General features: G+C 40.8%; 2 protein-coding genes across 2 annotated transcripts in view; one reads left to right on the forward strand and one right to left on the reverse strand.

Moving 5' to 3' along the window:
• Positions 1-307: 307 nt before the first annotated feature.
• Positions 308-13,495, reverse strand: ARMT1 (acidic residue methyltransferase 1). The gene is made up of 5 exons (XM_021693368.1): positions 13,408-13,495; positions 11,172-11,277; positions 10,520-10,764; positions 4,980-5,145; positions 308-2,112 (listed from the first exon to the last, which is right to left on the reverse strand). The coding sequence occupies exons 1-5, from the start codon at positions 13,446-13,448 to the stop codon at positions 1,345-1,347; spliced, it is 1,326 nt and encodes a 441-aa protein (XP_021549043.1). The 5' UTR covers positions 13,449-13,495; the 3' UTR covers positions 308-1,344.
• A 324-nt stretch (positions 13,496-13,819) lies between these two features.
• Positions 13,820-26,000, forward strand: part of RMND1 (required for meiotic nuclear division 1 homolog) — a 42,511-nt gene continuing 30,330 nt past the window's right edge. Inside the window, exons 1-3 of the mRNA XM_021693399.1 lie at positions 13,820-13,974; positions 18,610-19,127; positions 25,779-25,887. Coding sequence (XP_021549074.1) covers positions 18,624-19,127; positions 25,779-25,887 — 613 coding nt within the window. The 5' untranslated portion in view covers positions 13,820-13,974; positions 18,610-18,623. The remainder of the gene's footprint in view (positions 13,975-18,609; positions 19,128-25,778; positions 25,888-26,000) is intronic.

The raw sequence follows: 26,000 nt of genomic DNA on the forward strand, positions 1-26,000 counted from the left end.
ACCATAGCCCACACTGTGGCTATGAAGTCAATACATATATACAGTCGTGTTTTAACTTATGTTGGAAAGTATCTACAAACAATTCTAATATGCTCACTGTTTTAGTAACTTAATGTTTAAAACAGGAACACATGCAGATAAGAGTAAATTCAAAATGTGCAGCTTTATATAAACATTTTACAAAACTTTTTAAAAACACTTAGCAAGGACATAGACCATAACCTCATTTATAAGTGACATAATTTAAGAACTGCTTTGGCAACATGTATAATACACATTATCAGTTTCTTTATTACATAGACCTCATATTTAATCTTCCCTTCTTGACTTTCTCCCACTGGAAAATAAAACCAAAAAGATTTTCAGTACAATTCATTTTATTATACCATCAAGAAAACATTTCCAGGTTTATTACCGATTTCAGTTTCAAAGCAAACTCACTGAAACTTATAGCCTTTAATATCTAGTGGTCATCAAAAAACTGGTAAATATATAAAAAATTAACTTAGTACTGCGAATTCAATGCACAAGAATCTTTTCTATCTAAAGCATTTTTTAAAAAACTGCAGAACAATCTAAAAATCTGTTCATTTAAAGCACTTATGTATTAAAATAATATATTTCAGTTGGTTATGGACATCACAAATAGAATGTAAAGGGCATCAGTTCTTCAAATATCATTTGTTTCATTCTGTTTGATTTTGAGTTTCCTGCTATCCATTGCACAGGTCAATCAAAATACGAATGCGTGCAAATTAAACAGGTTATTTAAAATGAAATAAAGTTCAAGGAGAACAAAATTTAGAATTAACTTATGAGGTAATCTTTACTTTCATTGTTCAGGTATCACAGTTCTAAGAAATGCCTCTCTTTTCAAAGCCTATTTCATTTAAGATGTTTGTCTTCACAGAGCCCTTATTTCTAGAGCCTCAAAACAAGTTAAATAAAATCCCATGCTTCCTAGAATATTAAATACCATGCAGCATAGCATTAAAAGAATGTTAACTAACTTTAAAAGCAGAATTCTTATATTTTACTTTCTGACCAATTAAAGATAAGTTCATTAAAACCACTTGAAATGATGCATTTAACTTGAAATAAATTACTAAATTCCAACATAAACGTAAATATCTATAACTAGCTCAATCCATCTATCGCCCAAACAATGTAGCGGGGCAAAATGCCCAAAGAGAAAGCATCCAGAGCATATGGAAATGAACACTGAGAAGCCAAGCTCCCCAGAGCTGATGCAAAGCAGCCATGGGACTCAAATCACACACTCCTTTTGGGGACGCGAAGTGTCTGTCATCTCTCTCTACACAACTTAAGAGTTCCTAAAGCAAGTCAGAGTGGACCATCAAACTGAAATACCCCATACTTGCCCGTGGTCATCCAGCTGGGCTCAGAGGCTATGTACTGTTCAGCCTGCCCCGGCCACAGCCCGACCTGAACCTCAGCTTTTAAGGTTCGTATGCTGCAGAGAGGGGCAGGATGGAAGCCGCGCAGAGCCTGATGAAATGGAACAGTAAATTCCCACTTCCTATCGCCTGTCAACTTCCTGTAGTTCAAATCACCCTTGAATAAAATTAAATGTGCCTTCTGTAGTTCAGCATACAAGTCAGGAGCAACCTGAGACATTACGCAGAATTCATGAGGCAGAGTCCAAAATATATGATCATGGTAAACCCATCTGCCCACTTTAATATAGGTTTCCCAGTCAGCCCCACACTTGGACATCCACTTATGATTAGACCCTTTCACTTGTTCAATTAACCAGTTAAAATCACGGATAGTAGCATCAGACACAAACCACGGAATAGTTTTTCCATAAAAATGGATCTCAGTAGCCAGTTGAGCGGACAACAAAAAATCAGCTAAAACTAAATCCGTAACAAGTTCAAACCCAGAATTATCCAGAACAATATCTACTCTGGTAATAGATGCTTTTCCTCTTGTTTTCTTGCAGTTGTTAAGCAGCGACCAAAGATGTTCCAGGTCATTCACTAAGATCAAAGGTTTTAGTTCCTCCAAAGAATTCATTATGTTGGTTTTCTGAGAACTGGTTTCCCCGCCTGATAGAGACAGATCACACTTATTCCCCCACAGTGAAATCTGAAAAAGAAAAAGTATAAAACTTATACCCTTGTTTTGAATAACCAACAAAAACTCTATTGTGTAAAATGTGGGGGGAGAGGTTGCTAAAACAATTCATAAAATTCATTTCTACAACATGCTTAATATAAAATATCCACCAGATCTACACCTCTAATAATGCAAAGACTGTGTTTCCATCATCATGTATAAACAAGGTTAAGACAATGAAACATTTAATTGGTCACTATATAATAATTTTTCTAAAACACTGGTTTGAATGATGTTAACGATCTGTATGGCTTAAATCAGAATGATTTTGCATCTTGCAGATACTAGAATATGATCACACTGTAAAAAGAGGCTACAAAGTTCATTTAAAAATCCAAAGTCAAGAGAAAAGTAAGTTCCCTTTTCCCTCCTCACATTCCTCCCCAAACTGCTCAGTTTCTTTTACTAGTTGTATAACATTAGGACCAGGCAAACTCTCTGGGATTTAGGTCTCTTACTTGAAAAATAAAGAAATTGGGCAACATGATGTCTAAAGACCCCTCCAAATCCAATCATCTATTACTCCACTTTAAACTGAAATAATACTTCAAGATTATTTTATAGAAAATGGTACATAGCCCCCCTTTTTAAGCTATAATTAAATTACATGTTTAGGATTACAGGCTCTACAATCAGACAGATGTGGGTTCAAATCCCAGCATTTCCAGTTAACAGCCATTGGTAAAGTATACATGCTCCCTAAGGCTCAGGTCCCACAATGGAAAAATGACATAATACCAGCACTTACCTTGTAGAGTTACCGTGAGCGGTGACATGATACGTTTAAGTAACACACCCAAGACTCCATAAATATCAGCCAAAACAGACTCTACCTCGTGTGATTCAAAATAAGAGGAAAATGCACATTCTAAGAATATTATTTTTTTAAAAAGACAGATGAATGGATGTTTTTAAGTACGAGGCTTAAATAGGAAGTGTCCATCTGATGCAGAAACACAGCGTTGTGGGCGACGGCACCCTTCAGCTGACATCAGGGTCTCTGTCCGCCGCCCGCACGTTTCCCTCACACCATCTTCCAATTTGTAATTCCGTGTTGAGTTGTGCCATTATTTGTCTATATTCCCTTGAGATTACAAGCTCTACGATAGCAAGGATTGTCTGTTTTCCTTGCCATCACAGGCCCAGCATCCAGTTTGACAGAGCAGGTGCTGAGACGTTTCTGTGGACAGTGGGGGTGTTCCCTGGCTTCTAAAAACACATCAACGTTCCCTGCAAACTAAAATACTTTCAGGTTTCTTATAGGAAGTTAACCTGCTAGTCATCATGAGTACTAACGGAAGGCAACTTTGGCCTCCTTTACTTGGCCACATTCGATGACAGAAAAGAGTGGTATTCCTTCTTCTTCACAACTTACTATACTCATGGGACAAAGACATACTCAAAGACTGTCCCCGGAAACAATGGGCCAGTTATAGGTAAGGATTGACATGTTACTGCTTTTCTTTTTTCTTTTCTTAATTCTAAACTAAGCATAAAGGATAGTTCCAACTGGGGGAAATAACTAAAGCTTATTATTTAACAATACCCTGATAACTTTTTTTCCAAACTCAAAATAAGCCTTTCCCTCTTAAATCATGCAGCTTACTCTGCTTGCCCTCAAAGTTTTATCAGGATTCTGCAGTCTCTACTTTCAAAGTATTTCCAGAATACCGGTGACAAATTTTAACACCTCTTCTTGGTCCAGTCATCCCTCCCTGAGTCATGTTAATAACAGACTTCCCCAATGTCTAGCCTTGTACCCCTTCAGTGTGTCCTGAGAAGTAATCCTTGAAGGAAGTCCATCCTTGTTACTCCTCTGATGAAAACGCTCTAATAGCTCCCCTGTGGTGGCAATGTGAGTACAAATGGAAATCTTACCTTTGCTCAGGAGGCCTCCGTGGCCCTTCCAGGCCCCTCACCTCACTCATTTCCTGCGGGATCCCCGTGCAGTTTCTCTCACACACCTGCCAGTTCCCCACCTCAGGTACCCTGGCAGAACACTCTCCCAGACCTGCATGTGACCCACTCCCTCGCCTGCTTTGCCTCTTTCCCTGTCACTTTCTGAGGCCCTTCCCTGGCAGCCCCACTTAAAACTGCACCCCTGCATCTCCCCCAACATCGCCATTCTCCTGCCCTGCTTTCTCTCTCTTCATGGCATTTCCTAATAGCATCTTTTTCTGGAATTGTTTCTAACTTTTTCTGGGAGATGAGGGCTGGGGATACTGTTGTGTAAAACCCCACATTTTCAAATAGTTCTAATAACACATCTTAAGGATGTGTTCGAATGAGAATTAAAAACTAAACTTAATGCAAGACTGGTGAAAAAATGTAATAAAACCATATTAAAGAGGCCACTGACCACCTGAGTGTTTTCACCTGATGATAACCGCAGGCTGGTGCTCCACGCTGACACGACTGAATCTACTTTCATTCTCACGTCAAATGACGACGTATACGGTGCCATCCTCATTTAACGGAGAGATTAAGTAACTTGCCTCAGGTCTAACAACAAATAAGTGACAGAACCAGCATCTAAGTCCGAGTCAGGCTAGGCCGACCAAATGACTGTGGAGTATTCTCTCAAGAATGACAGAGGCTATGTAGCCAGAGGACTCCTGTGCCACTAAAATCACCTCCAGCTGAAGAGATTTCAAAACTCATTTTCAGAGATTAAGTGGATTTTCAGCTCTTGAATAACACTATTACTAAAGTGATAAAAAATGATCAATTATAAGTTAAATGACAATATATACACATGCTTTGTTGTTAAGTCAATGCCACTTTATTTTTTAACTGTTTAAACACACAAACATACTCAGATCAATTATCACATTTACCTGAAGAAGTCTGAAAAATTCATCTTTCAGCTGATTTTCATCTAGATCTCTGATGGTTGTTACCACCTCTTGTAGGTGAGTACACAAAGCAATGATAGATTCCTGCGACTCAAAGAAATTTTGGTCTTTTGATTCTTTAAATACATCAAAGTCATCAATTGGTGGACTACAGGAGGAGAAAAACATATAGAAGAAACATTTATATAACTCTGTACCTTTTTTTTTAACATTTGGGTAATTGCAGGGCGCCTGGGTGGCTCAGTTGGTTAAGTGACTGCCTTCAGCTCAGGTCATGATCCCAGGGTCCTGGGATCGAGTCCCGCATCGGGCTCCCTGCTCTGCGGGGAGCCTGCTTCTCCCTCTCCCACTCCCCCTGCTTGTGTTCCCTCTCTCGCTGTGTCTCTCTCTGTCAAATAAATAAATAAAATCTTTAAAAAAAAAAAAAAACATTTGGGTAATTGCAGTTCTTTAAAGGAAAGAGAGTAGAACCTTCTAATCTCAAAACTTACTGGTAATGGATACTGTATGAAACATAAATCAAGTTACAGAAAAATGAATAATTATCAAATTACACAAAATAAATCAAATTAATCAAATTACACAAAAATAAATATCCAAACTCATTTTAGTTAACCGTTAGAAGTTCCCTAATCAAATATTTTACTGGAATTTGAAATAATTATAGTGATATATCCATAATCATTACCCAGTTAGGGTTTCCAGAGCAAAAGTAGAAAGAAACAACATTTCAAGATAATTGCTTTAGTTTAACAAACATTTTTTTGGGTGCTAAATGTGGCAGGGTTCCATGAAACAAACCTATGAATATCAATATTTGAACACAATATAGTAATTACCAACAGAGTCAAACACAGAGTACTATGGGAACCCAAAAACTACTTGAGAGAAATCATAAAATATTAACGTAAATTTTATTATAACAAATTTTGACCACATATATGTAGTTTTCTGGTTTTGACCAATGGTGGTACGTGTCAGGGCTTTATGCTGTCCAAAGAGAGATCAAATAATATTAATACTGGCCTAAGAACAACATAACGAGCAAGATATAAATAAGAACATCATAGACTTTAAGAACCAAACACAAAAGACATTCAGATCATCTGATCTTCTAAATTCGCAACTTTTTCCAAGGGTCATCTACCTTAGGATAAAAACAATGTGACTGATGTGGGACTGGCTTAAAAAACAAACACATACCAGAATTTATACATCCACACGATTGCTGTCTCCTCCCAGTCTCCCTGGGAAGCTACACCCTTATTCCAAGGATGCTGCCATTGCTCAAAGCACTTTTGGAATTTTCTTTAGAACTTGTGGCACATTATTGAAGGTCCTATCACTGATAGCACATCTCTATCCTTTGGAGTTTATTTGGAGCCAAGTCACTCAGAGCAATTTCACTAGAATGAAATTTGCAATTTCATTCATAGAAATTTACACTAGAATGTGTAAATAAAATGGAGTAATAAATTTTTTTTATCAAAAATGAAGGACTAAAAAATAGTGAGACTAATTTCTTTTTTAGGCTGTACACTGGCTCTGAAAGAGTTAAAAGGCATTTTTAGCAGTGGCAACCCTGCTGGAATAAATCAGTCTCTCAAGGTGACTTAAAAGATAAAAATTATTTGGATGCACAGGTTCAAGTGCAGGGGTCAGCAAACTGCAGCTTGCAGACCCCATGTGGCCCACCACCTGTTTTGTATGACCTGTAAGCTAAGAATGATTTTTATACTTCTGTGTGGTTGAAAGAAAGAGTATTCTGTGAAACATGAAATTCAAATTTCAGTGTCCATAAATACCGTTTCCCTGGAGCATAGCCACACTTGGTCATTTCCGTACCATCTGTGGCTGCTCTGCATCGCAAGGACACAGCCAAGGGGCTGCAACAAAGACCACGTGGCCCCCACAGCCTAAAATGTTTACTATCCCGCCCTTTACAGGAAAAGTTCACCAATCCTTGTTCTAATGTTTTATTAATAAATCACTAAAGCCATACCTCGAATTAAGAATGAGCCTTATTCCTTGTATTTAAGGGTAAACTCATACATATGATTTCCGATTTTAAAAATGTTTGCTATTTTAGAATCTACTAAAGCTGTATATATGCACAAACTATGACCCGGTGGTTCACTCCTAGATATACACCCAACAGAAATACATGTGTCTGCTCACCAAAAACATGTGTTCGAAGGTGTGTAGCAGCATTCTTCATAATAACCCCAAACTGGGAACTACTCAAATATTCATCAACAATGGAATAAACAGACTGTGATATATTCATGTAACACAATACGATATAGCAATGAAGATGATTTACATTTATATGCAACAATACGGATGAATCTCGCCAACATAACACTGAGTGAAAAAAAGCCAGACACAAAATTATATCCAATATAATTTCATTTAAATGCAGTTTAGAAACAGGCAAAACTAACGCAGGTCAGGATAGTGTTATCTTGAGGGGCAGGAACGGCAGGGGCCATATGCAAGGCTTCTTTGGGGCCTACTAAGGTTCTGCCTCTTGATCTGGGTGCTTGGGACATAAGCATCTTCTGGTAAAGATTGTTGAACACTTAAGATATGTTCTGGATGTATATTATACTTTAATAAAAGCTTTAAAATGTCCATTTTCTCCATACTTTCATTTTTCAGTCTCTGAAGTATATTTACTTATTTAAATTTTGCATATGACTGATATTTTGAGTCTTGATTTAGATTACTCAACTATTTAACTCTGATAAAAACTAAAACATACATCTTTTTTTTTTTTTTTAAGAGTTTATTTATTTGACACAGCGAGAGAGGGAACACAAGCAGGGGGAGTGGGAGAGGGAGAAGCAGGCTTCCCGCTGAGCAGGGAGCCTGATGCGGGGCTCGATCCCAGGACCCTAGGACCATGACCTGAGCCGAAGGCAGATGCTTAACGACTGAGCAACCCAGGTGCCCCTAAAACATACATCTTGACAAAGAAAATTATAAGTATGTTTCAGTATAAGGGGCAAAATCAACGTAAACGTGTCTTAAAGACAATGTGTGCTTTGGGATCCTAGAAAAGTAAAAACCGTTCTTTGGTCACTGGAGTTATCACTGGCCCAGGACAGGAATTCCTCCTCGGAATTGGACATTTAAAAACTTTCAGTACTGGGGCGCCTGGGTGGCTCAGTCGGTTAAGCGACTGCCTTCGGCTCAGGTCATGATCCTGGAGTCCCGGGATCGAGTCCCGGGATCGAGTCCCGCATCGGGCTCCCTGCTCGGCGGGGAGTCTGCTTCTCCCTCTGACCCTCCCCCCTCTCATGTGCTCTCTCTCTCTCATTGTCTCTCTCAAATAAATAAATAAAATCTTTAAAAAAAAAAACTTTCAGTACTAGTTCTACTGTAAGGTATTTCTTCCTTACACTGACCTAACACCTGAGTTCTGGTACAAATTCCCTGACTTTGAGTGTCTGCCACAGAGATCACCTGAGGAGAGTTCTACATCTGTGACTAACTAACATTCTTGTTCCTGCAAATTAAAGCTAAATTTTGCCTCGACCCCTTTTAACAAGCTGTTCCTGAACCAGTAGGTATCAATCCAGGATGTGCAGAATCTCCCTGAGGCGTGGAAAGAAAAACTGCTGCCCAGGTCCCACCGCACACAAATTAAACCGTCAATGTTTATTTTAATATAATGATTTCAAACCCTGTATGTTAAAAAACAACAACAACAAAAAAGTCTCCCCCAACTGGGTTATAAATGTGGAGCCAGGTTTGTAAACCTCTACCCTAAGTTTTTTAAATTCTGAACCCAATCTACCTCTAAAATCAAACTCAGAAACATATTCCTTTTACCTTTCTAACTTCCAAACTCCCCCAACCCCGTGCAGGGAGGCACCCCGTGTTTCAAAACTTCAGCAGCTTTGGCTCATACCATGGATGTTTTCCAGAATTATGAAACCATCACCCAGAATTTCAGACTCTCCTTAGACCTTGACAGACATCCAAATCTACTACTTGGAAAAAGATGGTTTAATGAGGGCTCTAAGCTGACTTACATAGACCAGGGTCAAGTACTGGCTACACCATTTCCTAGCCACGTTAACCCTGGGCAACTTATTACCAGCATTGGACCTCCATTTCTCCAACCGAAACCATAACAATACCTACACTTCACTGGGCTGCAAAGTAACTGGAACATAGCTGGTGTTCAATACATGACAGCTCTTAGTATTGGCTCTCGTCTTGCTTAGGTGCTTCCCATGTGCCAGGCCAATGTGCTAGATATTTAATAGTGTATTTTGCTTTTAGAGCAAAAGTTCTAAAATGCATTTATTCAGCAGCGGGTGCAGGATGAGACACAATTAATTTAATTAAATACACTTATTCAGCAAAAACAACAAGTTGTGACTTTAAAAAATAATTTCTAGGGGCGCCTGGGTGGCACAGTCAGTTGAGCATCTGACTCTTAGTTTTGGCTCAGGTCATGATCCCAGGACCCTGGGATCAAGCCCCACATTGGGCCCGTGCTGAGCATGGAGTCTGCTTGAGATTCTCTCTCTCTCCCTCTGCCCCTCACACTTGTGCTGTTTCTCTCCAAAATTAAATTAATAAAATCTTAAAAAACATTTTTTAATTAAAAAATAATTTCTAAAGATTAAACAGAAAAAGCTAATGAATACACTCAAATTGTTTCCCCAAATAATTTTTTTGTTTTACCATTAGTGCTGGTTTGATCAATTGCTTTTAATTATTCTTTCCTATGTTTAGGGACAGATACCAAAGAATTCCTCTTATTTAGCAAACCTGTATTTTTCTAACCAGTGACCTAAAAGGATGATCCACATTACATTTTCTTCTGCTTTCTAAATCAGTTCTGTATCAGATTTTTCCTAGGAAAAATTAAATTAGTATAAATAAGCCTATAAAAAGTGATTTTGATATGTATATAACTTTTAAAATCTGTCTCTAGCCATTTAAAAAAAGGGCTAAAAATTAATTAAGATAGTGCAAAAACACTGTAGTGATTCACTGTTCTGTTGACTCCTCACCCCAAATTAACTGACATATTATCTATTTTTATAAACAAAACAAGCTTTATCCTGTCGTTTTACCGAAATAATTTTTTCAAATTGACATTTTTTGCTCAATACAATTTGTTTTACTCCAAAAGTCTTAAGAATTTTTAATTAGTTCCCACTTCAGATATTGTATCTTTTTAAAGATTTCATTTTTAATAATTTCTATACCAAACGTGGGGTTGGAACTTACAACCCTGAGATCAAGAGTCGCATGCTCTACTGACTGAGCCAACCAGGCACCCTCAGATATTTTATCTTACATCTATTCTGGGCAACTGGGTTGTAATTGCCAAGAAGCTCTTATATCAGTAACATCTGCGGAAGCATCCAATACTGCCATTAATACCTACTGAATGGAATTCTGGCTTCCACTAGTTTTTATTTTTAATCTTATCATTTTATAATTTCAAAAAAGCATTAAGTTATCTAAACATTTATTATTTGATGTTATATACTTACCTCTGGATAACTGCTTCATGAATTCTACGATACATGTAGCATTCTACAAACAACCAAGGTGAGTAAAACCACCTGGGTTTTCCATCATTTTCATTTAAAAGACTCTGCTGATATTCTATGTATTGATTCCATATGTCAGTATCAACAAACTCCTCAACAAAAGGGATTATTGGTTTATCTGTTTGCAATTCATTTCGTAATTTAGAAAGAAGAGAAATTGCTTTCTTTTCGGCTTCTGTGCCTTTCTGCAGAAACATGAAAAAATTTTTAAATACTTAAAAATATGTGAATAATCTATATTTAAATATAAAAATTATATATGTAAACAGTTAATTCATATAGGAATAAGCCCTCTAGGATAACACATTTTTAAAGTCCTAAACTAAAGAAAGAAAAAAATACTAGATTTCAAAGCTACATTTTATGTCTTTTACGAACTATTATAAACATTGAAATTCAGAATTGTTAAGTTGAAAATCAAAGAACACACACATTATCCTGTCTTATCTATTTTGCCTTTTTTTGTTTAAGTTTCTTCCAAGGAACCAGAGTACTCTAAGGAGGGAGGAATGATCCTTACCAAAGACAGAAAACCGTTATTGTGTTTCTGTTAAAGAGTTAACAAAAAATTAAAGTGAAAACACAATATTACCTCTCCATGTTTCTCAAAAAATTCACTTTTATGTCGATGCAATGTATCAATAGCCTTGGTTAAGATCTGTGGTATTCTGTCTTTAATTGTAAGATACGCAAACGATCTAGAAAAGAGAGTCACATACACAGTATATTACTTAGCGTTAATACCAGCAGATTGGCCATCTTCCAGTTTCATTTGAATTAAAATTCCTTTTCATACAAGCATTATAAAGTAAGCCACCATTGTTCGACTATTATATCAAGACAGGAAAATTCGAAAACTTTTCTGGTGTTACATGTCATGAAAGCTAAACGTTCTTTGTGCTTCTAATCCCAGATTCTCCCCTTGAGACTGTTCCATGATTATCTTTCCCATTCTCTTCCTTTTATTTTCTTGAATCAGAAACTAACTTAACAATGTGATAGGACAGAAAAAGGATTTATCCAAAAAAGAAATTAGGATCAAAGAATTTATACTAAAATTCAAACAGGCTCTTGTTGCAGGTTTATTACTTACTAAGTGACTTCACATACTTAGACAAATGAGGCAACGGATGTAAAATTGTGTGAAAACCTCTAATGTGCTAGAACATCAGAAATGAAAGATATTTATAAACCTGCTTTTCTCTTTTCTCTTAGTCTATGTTCTTAGCCAATTTTAATTCTCTTCAAAGGTTTTCTCTCCTGCATTCTCTACCTGCACAATGACTCCATCCATCCTACTCTGCCCTCAAACAAAATTAAGGCATGGTACCATCACACTCTCCCAACCAAAAAATCAGGAGACTTTCTAGAAGTGTCAAAGAATGAAAAAAGCTGGAGGAAAAACTTGAGCATACTTGAATTAAAAAAAAAAAAAAATTAAGGTACTCTGGATTTTAGGCATACAAAAATCAAGACTTACAGATTATCATTTTATATATAATTAATTTTTAAGCAAATGCATGATTCAGTTAGAAAAAAGACTTCAGGAAGTGATGAAATTCTGTGCATTTTTAGAGCACAAAACTTAGCTGATCAGTTCATTTATATCTTCAGATCACCAGAGACAAAGTACAGTAGTTAAGTTTTGGGGGAGTCAGAAGTTACATGCAGATTTTCCAAAGAAGAGGGAAGGAGGGGGGTCAGAGCCCTTAACCTCAATCCACCCCCACCTTGTGTAAGGGTCAACAGTACTAAATTTCCTCCGAGTTTCCTCAAAGACCCGCATTTGTGAGGGTAAATTCCAAGGTCGGGACTAAGGTAGAGCCAGAGGAACCTAGAGCTCAAAATTTAAGGTTCCACACACTCCCTTTTATTTTGCATGACTGAATGAGTGCCTGCTCCAATTTTGGGCCATTGGTGCCTCTCCAGCCTCAATCTACTCCCGTTAAGGTCAATTTCCTCTACGTGCTTTTTTTTTTTTTTTTTTGCAATATTTTGCAAGACATATCTCAAATATAAATTTGACCATTCAGTTTATACAAATAAATACATATTTTTTATGGTCGTCCACAACTTTTATCTAGAAATCTGTGACATGACGCGCAAAAAGCGAAAAGCTGCAGGCATTGATAGCTCACGAATTAATCTCAACGGCAATAGGAAGAAACATATTTCTCGATAAATCTGAGATTCCTAACTTTTGCAGAAAAATTTAGCCCTCCAAAAGTGCGTGCGAATGAATGAATGAATGTGTGAGTGTGTGAGTGTGTGAGAGAGAGTGTGTGTGTGTGTGTGTGTCTTAAAGCCACGCCGCTGTAACACCCTGAAAGGGGATAGAGGAGGCATAAACTCTCAAGACAGTCATGAGTAAAACAAAACAGCAGCATCGGATCACTTGAAAGACAAGTTAACTGTTCGACATAAATTATAACACAAGCCTACTAAAAGGCCTGAACAAGGACAGTAGAGAGAAGCCGGGTGACCGGAGGATTTCGGCGGCGGTGCACAGTCCGCTCCCAGCAGTCAGGGAGAAGGTTGGAAGCCGATCCGAGTCCGCAGCCCGAAGCCCGGCGGACAGCCGCAGCCAGCAGGCTCGCCCCCTGCCCCGGGCCTCCTCGCCCCCTGCCCCGGGCCGCCTCGCCCCCCGCCCGTAGGAGGAGGCCGAGCCGACGCGCCGGGGAGCCGGGCCCGATGACTGGACCGGACGCCCCCGACCCGCCGCAACTCCCCTGATGGCTACCCAGAGGTTCCCGACGAGGCCCGGCTTTCCGCAGAAGCCGGGAGGAGGAAGAGCAGCGGAGGGACTGGGCGAGGAAAGCGACACGAACCCTTCGTCCTGTCCCGAGAGAGACGCCGGAGGCCCAGCCATCACCTCCGCCGGGCCGGCTCACGTCGCACCCACCGCAGGGAGAGAGGAGGTTCCGGCGCCGAGGAGGAGCTGAGAAAGGGAGGGGCATGGGTTAAAAAAAAAATGCTTTTGAATGAAGAAACTTTATTTGGTTCCCGTGGAAGAGACAAACAGCGGCCGGCGGGAGGACGAGGAGATCTTCCGGGGACGAGGGCGGGGACAGCGGAGGGCGACGAGAGCAGCGGAATAAGGAAGCGGGCGGAGGCGGAAGCAAGCAGGGACCGGGAGATCCCAGGCACTAGGGAGCGGAAAAGGTCGCGGCGACGCGGGTCACGTGGTCCGGCAGTCACGTGCACCCAGGGGGCTCCCGCTCCGCCGGGCCTGGAGTTCTGCGCGCCTGCGCAGTGCGGGCGCTGGGAGGGTTGCCGGCGCGGCAGTGCAGGTTGCAGGAAGCGGGAGGTTCGGTGACCGCTCCTTGTTTCTTACCTGCAGCCGGGTCGCGGAAGCTTGCGCGCTTGGCACGTGCTTCTTCTTTTCCGGCGGAGAGGTTAGTGCACTGCCTTTCCCTACCCAGCTTGTGTGGGCGCTCACAGCGGTTCTCACCTTTGATCCCGGCCACTCTGAACCGCTCGGGTCACAGGTTTCACCGGTACCGGTGCGGTGATCTTTGGTTGACTTAGCTGGGAGTAGAAAAGCACGCAATCCGTAAACACTTACTGAACCCTTTTTTGAGCCAGTGCATAGCGCTTACCGCAAAGATTAAAAAAAAGAAAAATGCGCTTAAGGAATTGGAAGGCATGCTCCCAAAGATTAGCGCGTTATCCGTTGAATCGTAATCTGGCTGATAACTGTTTTCTTATTTGGTATTATTGTTAAGAAGTAGGAAATGTGCCCAGTAACTGAGTAGCTGCCTTGTATTTCATTTAGAAAACATGAATTAAATACCTACTATATACTGGGCACTGTGATCACAGAAGACACAGCATGAAAGGAAGACAGATCTTATCCTCAAGAAGCTTACATTCTACGGAAGGGAGAGAGAAATCTGTTCTTTCCTCTTCTGTTTTCTACTTTAGCTTTGTCACTATTTTTTTTTAATTATTATTATTTTTTAATAATCTCTACACCCAACATGGGGCTCAAACTCACAGCCCGGGGATCAAGAGCCCCAGGCTCCACCGACTGAGCCAGCCAGCCGCGCCTACCTTTGTCACTACTTTTTTTTTTTTTTTTAAGATTTTATTTATTTATTTGAGACAGAGAGAATGAGAGAGACAGCGAGCACATGAGAGGGGATAGGGTCAGAGGACGAAGCAGACTCCCTGCCGAGCAGGGAGCCCGATGCGGGACTCGATCCAGGGACTCCAGGATCATGACCTGAGCTGAAGGCAGTCGCTTAACCAACTGAGCCACCCAGGCGCCCCTTTGTCACTACTTAACATATATTTTACTGACTTACCCAGTTTATGCTCTGTCATCTCCAATGTGATGTAAGTTTCAAAAGGTAGGGATTTTTGTCTGTTTTATTTTCATGTGTATTATCAGCAATTAGGACAAAATCTGGTACATGGTAGGAACTCAGTTCATCTTTGTTATATGAATTGACAAATTAGAAATACAAGGCATTCAAGTGATGTTCAGTGCAATGGAGAAATACACAGGGGAGGAAGATAGTCGGTTGTGCATTTTAAATGAAGTGGTTTGAGAAGACTTCACTGGGTAGAAGTCTGTTGGAGCAAAGATCTGAAGGAGGTGAGGGAATGAGCCTTACAGATTCTTAGGAGAAGAGCATAAGGAACAGTCAGCACAAAAAGTACCCAAATCCATAGTGAATGGAGCAAAATGAGCAAGGCATAGAGCTGTAGGAGGTGTTAAGGTGGAGATAAAGGGCAGAGAATGTAGGACCATGCATCCATTTTAAGGTCTTTGGCTTTTATTTCAAGTAAGATGAGAGGCCAGCATCAAATTTGGTGCAAGAGGAAAGATGTGATCTGACATAGATCTTCAAAGGATTACTTTAGCTGCTGTGTTGAGAAGAATCTGTAGGAGGCGAAGAACAGAAACTGGGAGACCCGTTAGGTGGCTGTTACAATAATCATGGGAAAGACAGCCGCTTGGACCAGGGTGGTAGCAGTGTCAGTTGAGACCTGGTGCAAATAAAGCCAGTGGGATTTGCTGACCTGTTGGGTATGGGGAATGAAGAGGCAAGGTGGATTGTAGGGTTTTGCCTTTAGCAAAGATGAGAATATAATTGCTATTTTGTGAATGGGGAAGACTGTGGGAAGAATAGCATTTGTGGGAAGATTTCAGAAGCTCAGCATTAGGCATGTTATGTTTTTCATGCATATCAGAGTGGTTTAGGAATGAATATTTGCTATTTATCAGAGTGACTTAGGGATAAATGTTTGCTATTCATCAATGTGTAGGTTGCACATAAGGAGCTGAGAATAGAGAAGGAAAGTGGCCCAAATACTGAGCCGTGGTGCTTTTGATTGTTGAGGGGATAGGAAAACACAAAAGAGATGGAAGGTACAACCAATGAGGTAGGAGGAAAATGGCCAGTATCAAATACCAGAAGCCAAATGAAGAAGGTGCTTCCAGGTGATCAACTAATCTGATGTTGCTGATAAGTCAGGTAAAATGAAGACGAGAAGTGACCATTGGACTTAGAAATATAGAGGTCATTGGTGGCCTTCACAAGTGGGTTTTGGCGAAGTGGTAGGGATGAAAGCCTGACTGAAGTGGATTCAAGAAAATCAGAGGAGTTAGAGACACTTAATAAAACTTTTAAAGGAAAGGAACTGAGAGAAAAGGTGTAGTGTATGGAAGGAAAGATGGGATCAGGGGAGAGTTGTTTTTATAAGATAGAGAGAAATTAAAGCATAGTCATATGCTAATAAGAATATGCTGGAAAGGGACACCGAGTGGCTCAGTCAGTTAAGCATCTGACTTGGTTTCAGCTCAGGTCATGATCTCAGGATCCTGAGATCAAGCCCCGCGTTGGGCTCTGTGCTCAGCGCAGAGTCTGCTTGACCCTCTCCCTCTTCGCTTCCTCATGCTCTCTCTCTCTGGGATAAATAAATAAAGTCTTTTTAAAAAATGCTGAAAAGAAGGAAAAATAAATAGCATGAAAGAGAAAAGGGTTTAACCATTCCTACTAGAGGCAGGAAGGGATGAGACTTGGTGTGCACATGGAGGACCTGGTTCCAGATGAGACCACGGGCAGCTCATCTGTGGCGGCAGAAGGGAAGACAAAATACATGGGCACAGAAGTAGTAGGTGGGCAGGTGGATCATGGTGAGAGCTTGTGGAAATTCTCTTCTGATTGTCAACGAAAGAGGAAGCAAGACCATTGTTAAGAATGAGAAAGGAAGAGGAGACATTGGAGGTATGAGGAGAGAGCACAGAGTAGACTCTGGTAGGGAAATAGGTTATGGTTGTTGAGCAGCATGAAAGGCGCTCCTGAAGGAAGTGGTCATGATTTTAAAGTGAGACCAGTTGGCATGGTTGGTCGGCTGGTTGGCTGTAGCCACGTTCAGAGGCAGGCACGTATTAGGTGAGTTATATTTAATTTCGGTGGATGTGGTGTGACATGGGCATGTGGAAGAGAGAGGATGCAAGGGATCTGAGGTCTATGGGGGAGAGAGAGAGAGATGGTAGACCACAAAGAATGTATACTGAGCGTGGCAAAAGTGAGGTGTGGGGAATGAGGGGCGCTAAAAGGGTGTTTGGATCATTAAATGGTTAGGTCCTGTTGGGGTTGAAGAACTGCTGGAATTGAGGAAGAGGAGTGAGTTTGAAACACCAGACATGGAGTTTGGAGTAGAATGCTTGAAACCGAGCATATGAGGTTGCAGTTGCTGATGATGCACAAAGCTTATGCAGAGCTTTCAGAGTAATTAACAATCTAATATACTTTTAACCTTTACAGTTAGTTTGTACAATTAAAATTTAACTTTCCTGAGATGTGCCCCAGTTTTTAACAAAACCTAAATTTTGTGTGTGTGTTGGACACCTTAAATGCTACATCTGTCTTTCTCTGCAAAGACAGAGAGAAAACACACCTCTTGTTTGTCCTGTCGCTTTTGCGTTCTTTGTCCTGGTGCTTTGTGTGGCCTCTGTGTGCAGGCAGTCTTTAGTTTCAAGGTAAGAATGTCCTAGAAGAGAATAGGAGAACCAGTGTATACAAATTTCTAAAATATTTTATAATTAGTTTCTTTAAAACCCACTGGTTCAACTGGCAAGGAATAGTACTAATTAAAGGGGAACTATAGCTAGCTAGTTGGACTAGAACTAAACACAGAATTCCAGTTTTTGAGATATTTTGAAAGCAGTAGCTTCTAAACATGGCTGTGACTCGCCCTGGTCTTCTTCCTTCTAGAGGTAGGTAATATAGCACAGTGGTTACTGTATCATCTTTGGAATTGGAAAAGTCTAGGTTGTAATTACGCTTGTGTTTATTTTTTTTTTTTAAAGATTTTATTTATTTATTTGAGCCAGAGAGAATGAGAGAGAGAGAGAGAGCACATGAGAGGGGGTAGGGTCAGAGGGAGAAGCAGGCTCCCTGCCGAGCAGGGAGCCCGATGCGGGACTCGATCCAGGGACTCCAGGATCATGACCTGAGCCGAAGGCAGTCGCTTAACCAACTGAGCCACCCAGGCGCCCGCTTGTGTTTATTTTTTTAACCTCATTCTTTTACTAGACTTAGGTTAAGGTGTATTTGTCTTGCAAATGTTTTTACAGAAAGATGCTTATGACCTATGGTGAGCGCTGTGAATTGTGTTAAGACTGATGAATCACAGACCTGTATCTCTGAAACAAATAATACATTATATGTTTAAAAAAAAAAAAAAAGAAGCTAGTAGGAAAGGAAAAATGAAGGGGGGGAATCGGAGGGGGAGATGAACCATGAGACACTATGGACTCTGAGAAACAAACTGAGGGTTTTAGAGGGGAGGGGGAGAGGAGGATGGGTTACCCGGTGATGGGTATTAAGGAGGGCACGTATTGCATGGAGCACTGGGTGTTATACCCAAACAATGAATCATGGAACACTACATTAAAAAAATAATAATAATTAATTAATTTTTAAAAATATGCTTATTACCTAGGAGAATATTGTGTATATTTGAAAACATGTAAAAACAAAAACACCTCGAACTTCTAATTCTTTTTCTTTTAGCTTGGGATGTGGTAATGTCAGCCAGACTGTTCAGAGCCCTGGCCGGATCTCACTGTATTTTATCAAAAGTATGTCAATGCCAAAAACTTGTTCATCGAACATTAAAACCACTTAAAGAATTTGAGACTACAACATGCAGCACCATGACGAGAAGTCAAAATTTGGATTTGTTCTTTCCTGGTACAGCAGCTGGTGGTTTGAGTAAGTCCCCGGTCCTGGAAATGAATCAGAAAATCTCAAATACGAGCACACTCTCTCCATTAAATGCTGTGCATTGCCAAGATGAAAGAGTGCACCTTCCAACCAGGAAATCTTTTGGTACTCACAGGAAAGTGACTCACAAACCGAATCTATTAGGTTCTAAGTGGTTTATAAAAATATTAGAGCGGCATTACTCATCTCCATCAACAGAAACACTTGTTTCTAAACAAGACTTTCCGCAAATCAAGAGACCACTAAAAGCATCGAGGACCAGGCAGCCATCCAGGACCAACCTCCCAGTTCTGTCTGTGAATGAGGTAAAAATGTGTGGTGGGATGGGGCGCCTGGGTGGCTCAGTCGTTAAGCGTCTGCCTTCGGCTCAGGTCATGATGCCAGGGTCCTGGGATCGAGCCCCGCATCGGGCTCCCTGCTCGGCGGGAAGCCTGCTTCTCCCTCCCCCACTCCCCCTGCTTGTGTTCCCTCTCTCGCTGTGTCTTTCTCTGTCAAATAAATAAAATATTAAAAAAAATAAAAAAGTGTGGTGGTGGCCCAAGGTGGGACTCGATTTCACGACCCTGAGATCATGACTTGAGCCAAAATCAGAGTCAGGCGCTTAACCGACTGAGCCACCCTAGTGCCCCAGGGAATCAACATCTTAGTTTTAAAAATCAATAGTATGTATAAAGACAAAGTATAGGCAATTAAATATAAAAATATAGTTTATGAAAAGATTAGTTATTGACTTAAGGAAACTTTGAGGAAGAAGACTAGTATTAAGTCCAGTGTTGGAATCGTACTGTAAAAAACACCCATTTAAAAAAATTCAAACTAGGAATTCATCAAATTTAAAAAATCATTTTTTAGTAGCTATGCAGACAGGTAAGCACTCATTAGCCTGTGGTAACTATATGGGATTGGGTAGTGAAATGATATGGCAAGGTACAATCAGAAAAGAGTAAGAGGTTTTTGCTTTTTTAGCCTTTGAGGGCTGAAGGGGGCTTTTTTATTCACTGTTAAGAGGTTTATGGGAGTTTCTCAGCTACATTGCATTTCCCTTCTAAATGATCAATACTATTTAAGGTCAAGATCAAGCCTTTTGCTAGCTTTTGTATCTTGCATAATACCTAGAACAGTGCCTTATACTTAATAAATGTTTATTAAATTGGAAAAGAGAGAAGAGAGGCAAAGGGATCTTTGATGTCCATGGCCATCAGCATTAAAAATGGGAATGTAGAATATTTAAAGCTTGATCAGGCCTTCTGACTCTATCAGAAAACAGGTTAGATTGTCTTAAAATCTTGATTCTGAGAAGTAGACCCTGAGCATGTTTAATTTGTGTTGTTTTGTTTTGTTTTTTTTCTTACTGCATAGTTGACTTCCTTCAGAAAGGTCTATACATCTTCACTATTGATCCTCAGGTGATGAAGTTAGGAATTGATTCACTCATTCATTTTTTTTTTTTTTAAGTAATCTCTACACCCAGTGTAGGGCTCAACCTCATGACCCTGAGATCAAGAGTCACATGTTCTTCCCACTGAGCCAGCCAGGAGCCCCTTGGAACATTATTTCTGATGATCGTACTTTTCATAGGCGGACACAGTCTTGAGCTGTGATGAGGTACTCTATCCCCAGGGCCAAAGACTGGCTTTTATCTGCTCCAGATGGAGGGCCACTCCTTTCCACATGGGCGTCATGGGGCTGGCAAACCCTTTGTGGCGGTATAGCCCTTTCTCCCCCTCTGGACTGAGACAGGAAGGACTCTGCTTTGTACCAGAGAGTAGGTGTGCTTTGTCTGGATCCCCACACAAGCTCCTGAGCTCGCCCTCTTCCTCTGCCACACAGCATGCTCCCAGAATTGACTGAATGAGGTTAATCACCCTCTCTACTGGAATCCAATCTTTACCTGGTGTCATTTGCAGAGATTAACCTACTAAGATACTCAACCCATGTGCCATTGGCCCATAGTTTATCAGGGCAACAGTGCTTCCTGTTGGTGTGTCCTGTCTCTCAGGAGGAGCCTGCTGGAGGATGACAGCCACTGTTCTGAGCAGCATGGGGATGGGCACGAAAGGGAAGATGCCAGGTGCCTGCTCGTGGTTTTCAGAGGAACACCCTACTGTGTACTGCAAAGTTAACTAGTGGGTTAAGAGTTGTCTGTCTGTTCTTGGGTGGGTTTTTTAGAAAGCATCAGAATGTATTACTCGTGGTAGAGCTAACACTGTTTTGTGTCGGGTACTGGTATGTGCACACATGCCTATGTGTACTGTGTATACAAAAGGCTTTCTCACCACGGGAGGTGGTCAGAAATTTGAAAGGCAAAGCATCATACTGGTAATGTAAAATGTATTTGTGTTTTCTAACTTTTATCTGCAGTCTATACATAACAGGGAAGGCATGCATTTTTCTTTCCGCAATATAGAAGCAACATTACAGTAATGCATTAATTTTCTTCAGTACTAGAATGTGAATAAAAATAAACTTTCTTTTTCAAGAAAAGTGTTCCATCAGAGTGTGTGATGCGCTAAAACAAGAATCCTATATAGATTTCTAGCCCCATCTGCTGGAACATGTTTTCTGTGGCCAGGAAGATGAAACACATATTGAAACACCGTGGCTTTTTTGGCTTTGGGTTTTAGGGTTTTGTTTTTGTTTTTTTAACATTTTAAAATAGAAAGGCCTAAACTTAGGTGTTAAATCCAGTAACTATTTTAGGTTAATTTGGCACAATAATTCGTTTATTTAAGAATGAGTTGTTGATCCCTATCCTAAATCCTGAAATTTGCTCTCTCTACATATAGATATGTGATTCATTATAAAAACCCAGAAAAAGACATGTATAAAAACAAAAGCTTCTCACAATGTAACAATATCATTAACGGGGGAAAAAAATGTGAACACAACACACTCCATGGGCCTCTCTTTCCCTTTACCAAATGGATTTGAGTACAGTCTTGAAACATAAAGGATATAAAGCTAAAAAAAAGATCTAACAAATCAAACTGAAGAACTTTGTGAATCATTTATTAATAGAAGAAGCCATTAGTTAAAGAGAGACTGAGATCCGAGATGCACAAGGAGGATACAGAAAGTGGTGTGGCAAGCCAGATAAGCTGTGTGACCCTGGCCAGAACTGTGAGCCAAACCAAACATGAGACAGTGAGAGAGGGAAAGGTGACAATCTTCAGAAAGTCTGCAAAAATCCTTGGAATGGCTAAGTAAAAACAGATTGTGTTTTAAGATTTTTTTTTTTTTTAAGATTTTATTTATTTATTTGACAGAGAGAGACACAGAGAGAGAGGGAACACAAGCAGGGGGAGTGGGAGAGGGAGAAGCAGCCTTCCCGAGGAGCAGGGAGCCCAATGTGGGGTTCGATCCCAGGACCCTGGGACCATGACCCGAGCCGAAGGCAGACGCGTAACGACTAAGCCCCCCAGGCGCCCCTCAAGATTAATTTTTAATCTCTTTGGGACTCAATATATTTTCTCATGGAAGTAGTGACTGAGTGCCTTGCCTTGTCCCATCCTTGAGAATGCAGAGTAGTATACCTTCTTAGCACGGACGAGTCTGGTCCGTAACAGATGATGGTGAAGCAGGCAAGAGACAGCAGGGAGTGGGAGGGCCTGGGTGCACTGGAGAACTGGGACCCCGTCCTCCACCTTCGTTGATCATTGCCAGATCTTGATCAAAAGTTGGTGGAAATCTGGGTTTTGTGTGAAATCTCAATTTGTTGTTGATGATGAATTCAAATCTTAAAAAGACTAGTTGGGTCACCTTTTGAATTGGAGTTTACAATTCTGATTCTAGAGACAGTTGGCCTCCGGCACTTTTGGTACAGTTATGGAAAGATCATTCACTGGACTGGTTCTTGGACTGGGGCCCCCTTATCGCCTCATCTCTTTTTTTTTAAATTTTTTTTAAAGGGGCCTTTTTTTTTTTTTTTTAAGCTTTTACTTATTAACTTGACAGAGAGCAAGAGCACAAGCAGGGAGAGCGGCAGGCAAAGGGCGAGGGAGAAGCAGGCCCCCCACCGAGCAAGGAGCCCTATTTGGGGTCTCGATCCCAGGACCCTGGGATCATGACCTCACCCGAAGGCAGACGCTTCACCAACTGAACCACCCAGGTGCCCCCCATTTTTTTTTTTTTTTTTAAAGATTTTATTTATTTATTTGACAGAGAGAGACACAGCGAGAGAGGGAACACAAGCAGGGGGAGTGGGAGAGGGAGAAGCAGGCTCCCTGCAGAGCAGGGAGCCCGATGCGGGGCTCGATCCCAGCACCCTGGGATCATGACCTGAGCCGAAGGCAGACGCTTAACGACTGAGCCACCCAGGCGCCCCTTTTTTTTAATTTTTTTAAGTAGGCTCCACACTCAGCCTAGAGCCCAGTGCGGGGCTTGAACTCACAATGCTGAGATCAAGACCTGAGCTGAGATCAAGAGTAGGACGCTTAACCAACTGAGCCGCCCAGGCACCCCTCTCCTCATCTCTTATCTTTTTTGTGCTTCCTGCTCTTCTCCATCCGGCCCAGACTAAGCATGTCAACTCTAGTAATCACAGAAATAATTCTCACATGCAAACTAATATACTGTGATTTTGCTTGGCAAGCTTCAGTAAATTTGTTGGGTCTCCTGCAGACCGAAGCCTGCCCACTGTGGCCATACCTGATGCCCGTTACCAGGATTCCTCTCTTTCATCCAGCTTAATCACATGTCCTGTCAGCTCTTTCTAACTCCATGGACCCTTAAAAGAACAGACAGTGCTAGCATTCTAAACCTTAAGCACGTAATTGATTCCTCTGTAACTATACTATCTGTACTCTGGCTGTATGGATCCATGTGATTTGTACATCAGCATGTTCTTACCTTCAGAGTGACTCTGGGAATCAGCTTGTCAGATACCTACCTGCAAAAGGTGTCCTGCATTCATTTATCCTCACATTCAACAGCAATTGCTGTTGGTCTGACTTTCCTTTTTTTTTTTCTTTTCTAATTAAGTTAAAATCATTTTGCTGATGAATGGATATTGGATTGATTTTAGGTTTTTCAGTTTGTGTGTATCCTCAGGTCCTCTGTTTATTCCTCTGCTACTTTTTAAACCACACATTAAAACGGCATAACCGAGGGCGCCTGGGTGGCTCAGTTGGTTAAGCGACTGCCTTCGGCTCAGGTCATTGGATCGAGTCCCACATCGGGCTCCCGGCTCAGCAGGAAGCCTGCTTCTCCCTCTCCCACTCCCCCTGCTTGTGTTCCTGCTCTCGCTGTCTCTGTCTCTGTCAAATAAATAAATTAAAAAAAATCTTTAAAAAAAAAAAACAAAAAACGGCATAACCGATTTAAGGAAAAGGCAAAGCAGAGTTAGGCCAATTCCTGAGATAGGGCCAGGAGTTAGATAACAAATGTGGGAGAGGGGAAGGAATTAATATATAATATATGACTTTTCTGAAACTTTGTACTAGGAATGTAACAGAAAGGGAAAGGGTTTAGTGTTGAGATGAGTAACTCCTAGGAGTAAATTTTGATCCAGTGACTCATAAAGCTCTTTTAACTGGTGGTGGGCCAAAGCAGCATATGTATCAAATAAGCATAGAATGACCCACGTTCTGATTGGAAATATTAATTATGAACATATGAAAATTCAGATGTAAATTACTTGATAAACTTTTTCACCTCTCATAAATTTTCATGGTTTAAACATACCCGTACGTGCAATAGTAATAATTATAATCTCACAAATATTGACCATTTGTGCTAGCCATGATTCTGAGCAATTGACATTCATCTGCTTGTTTAAACTTCACAACAATCCTATAAGGTATTTTGTCATTCTGATTTTTTTCTTAAAAACCATTCAGATTCTGCACTGAACTCAAGAAGCCTTCACCAGTAGCTTTGAACTCAATGGACTTCATCCCCTAGTAAGAAATATATTTTACGGGCGCCTGGGTGGCTCAGTCGTTAAGCGTCTGCCTTCGGCTCAGGTCATGATCCCAGGGTCCTGGGATCGAGTCCCACGTCGGGCTCCCTGCTCCACGGGAGGCCTGCTTCTCCCTCTCCCACTCCCCTGCTTGTGTTCCTGCTCTTGCTATGTCTCTCTCTGTCAAATAAATAAATAAAATCTTTAAAATATATATATATATATATTTTACATTATATGGACTTAGACATGCATAGGTGACAAAAAAAAACTTCATGAAATAACATTTACCTGTACTGTGAATGATGTACTATAATATTTTCTATTTTGCTGTATTTAATTCTTTCTAAAAGCTGGTTTGGGCCAAGTAAATCGGTAGCGGGCCTCACTGATGGGTTGGGACTGACAGTGTGACGAAAGAGCACTGTGCTGTGCCATGTTCCTTACCGTCCGTGTGCTGCGCACACACACGCGAACACACAGCACAGATGGACACGTGTGTACACAGACGAGACTCCATGCACAAACGAAACCCAGACACATCCTCAGATAAACACACTTTTTGTTGAGTAGTAACCGGAGTAAAAGTTCTGTACTTCCTTTGTAGGCTTAAAGTAATCTCTGCGGTACAGGGCTAGTGACATATTATCAAATGGCCTCAAATAATAATATTGCTGTGAAAAAGTCATGGAAACGCAGGTTTGGAGAGACTGTAAATATCATTCCACCCAGGGCCATATGATGCCTTAATCCTCTCCGTATCTTTTGTTCGATCTGCGCTTGCAACACCACCACTCGGAGAGCAGCTCTCTTTTCTGGATAGCCCATTACATCTTTTTGGTGGGTGATAGGAGAAAGTCCTTTCACAGATTGGGCTGAAATCCATCTCCCTGTTCCTTCTTTCTCTTCACCCTTATCATATCCCTTGTATGAATCTTTGAGACGTTTAATGAAAACTCTCAAGAGCTTGCTTTGCAATATGGAGTCCTGGAAGGTGATAGCCATCAGACATTTTAACCTCTTGGTAACCCATGTCATGCTAATCTCGCCAAAACAGGACCTGATGCACTGCACAGCGTTTGCAACTGCAGATGAATATCATCTCGGGACTCTCTCTCAAGATCTGGCCTCCTATGGATATGTTGAAGTAACAAGCTTGCCTAGAGGTACATCTTCTTGAACCTGGGGCCAAGTATGGTAAAATATATTAGAAAATAATTTTCCTATGATATGCCTTAAATATGCATTTGTTTACCTTCCATTTTCTACTTAAAAGATT

Source organism: Neomonachus schauinslandi, chromosome 8 (genome assembly GCF_002201575.2).
Source record: "Neomonachus schauinslandi chromosome 8, ASM220157v2, whole genome shotgun sequence".
NCBI lineage: Eukaryota > Metazoa > Chordata > Mammalia > Carnivora > Phocidae > Neomonachus > Neomonachus schauinslandi.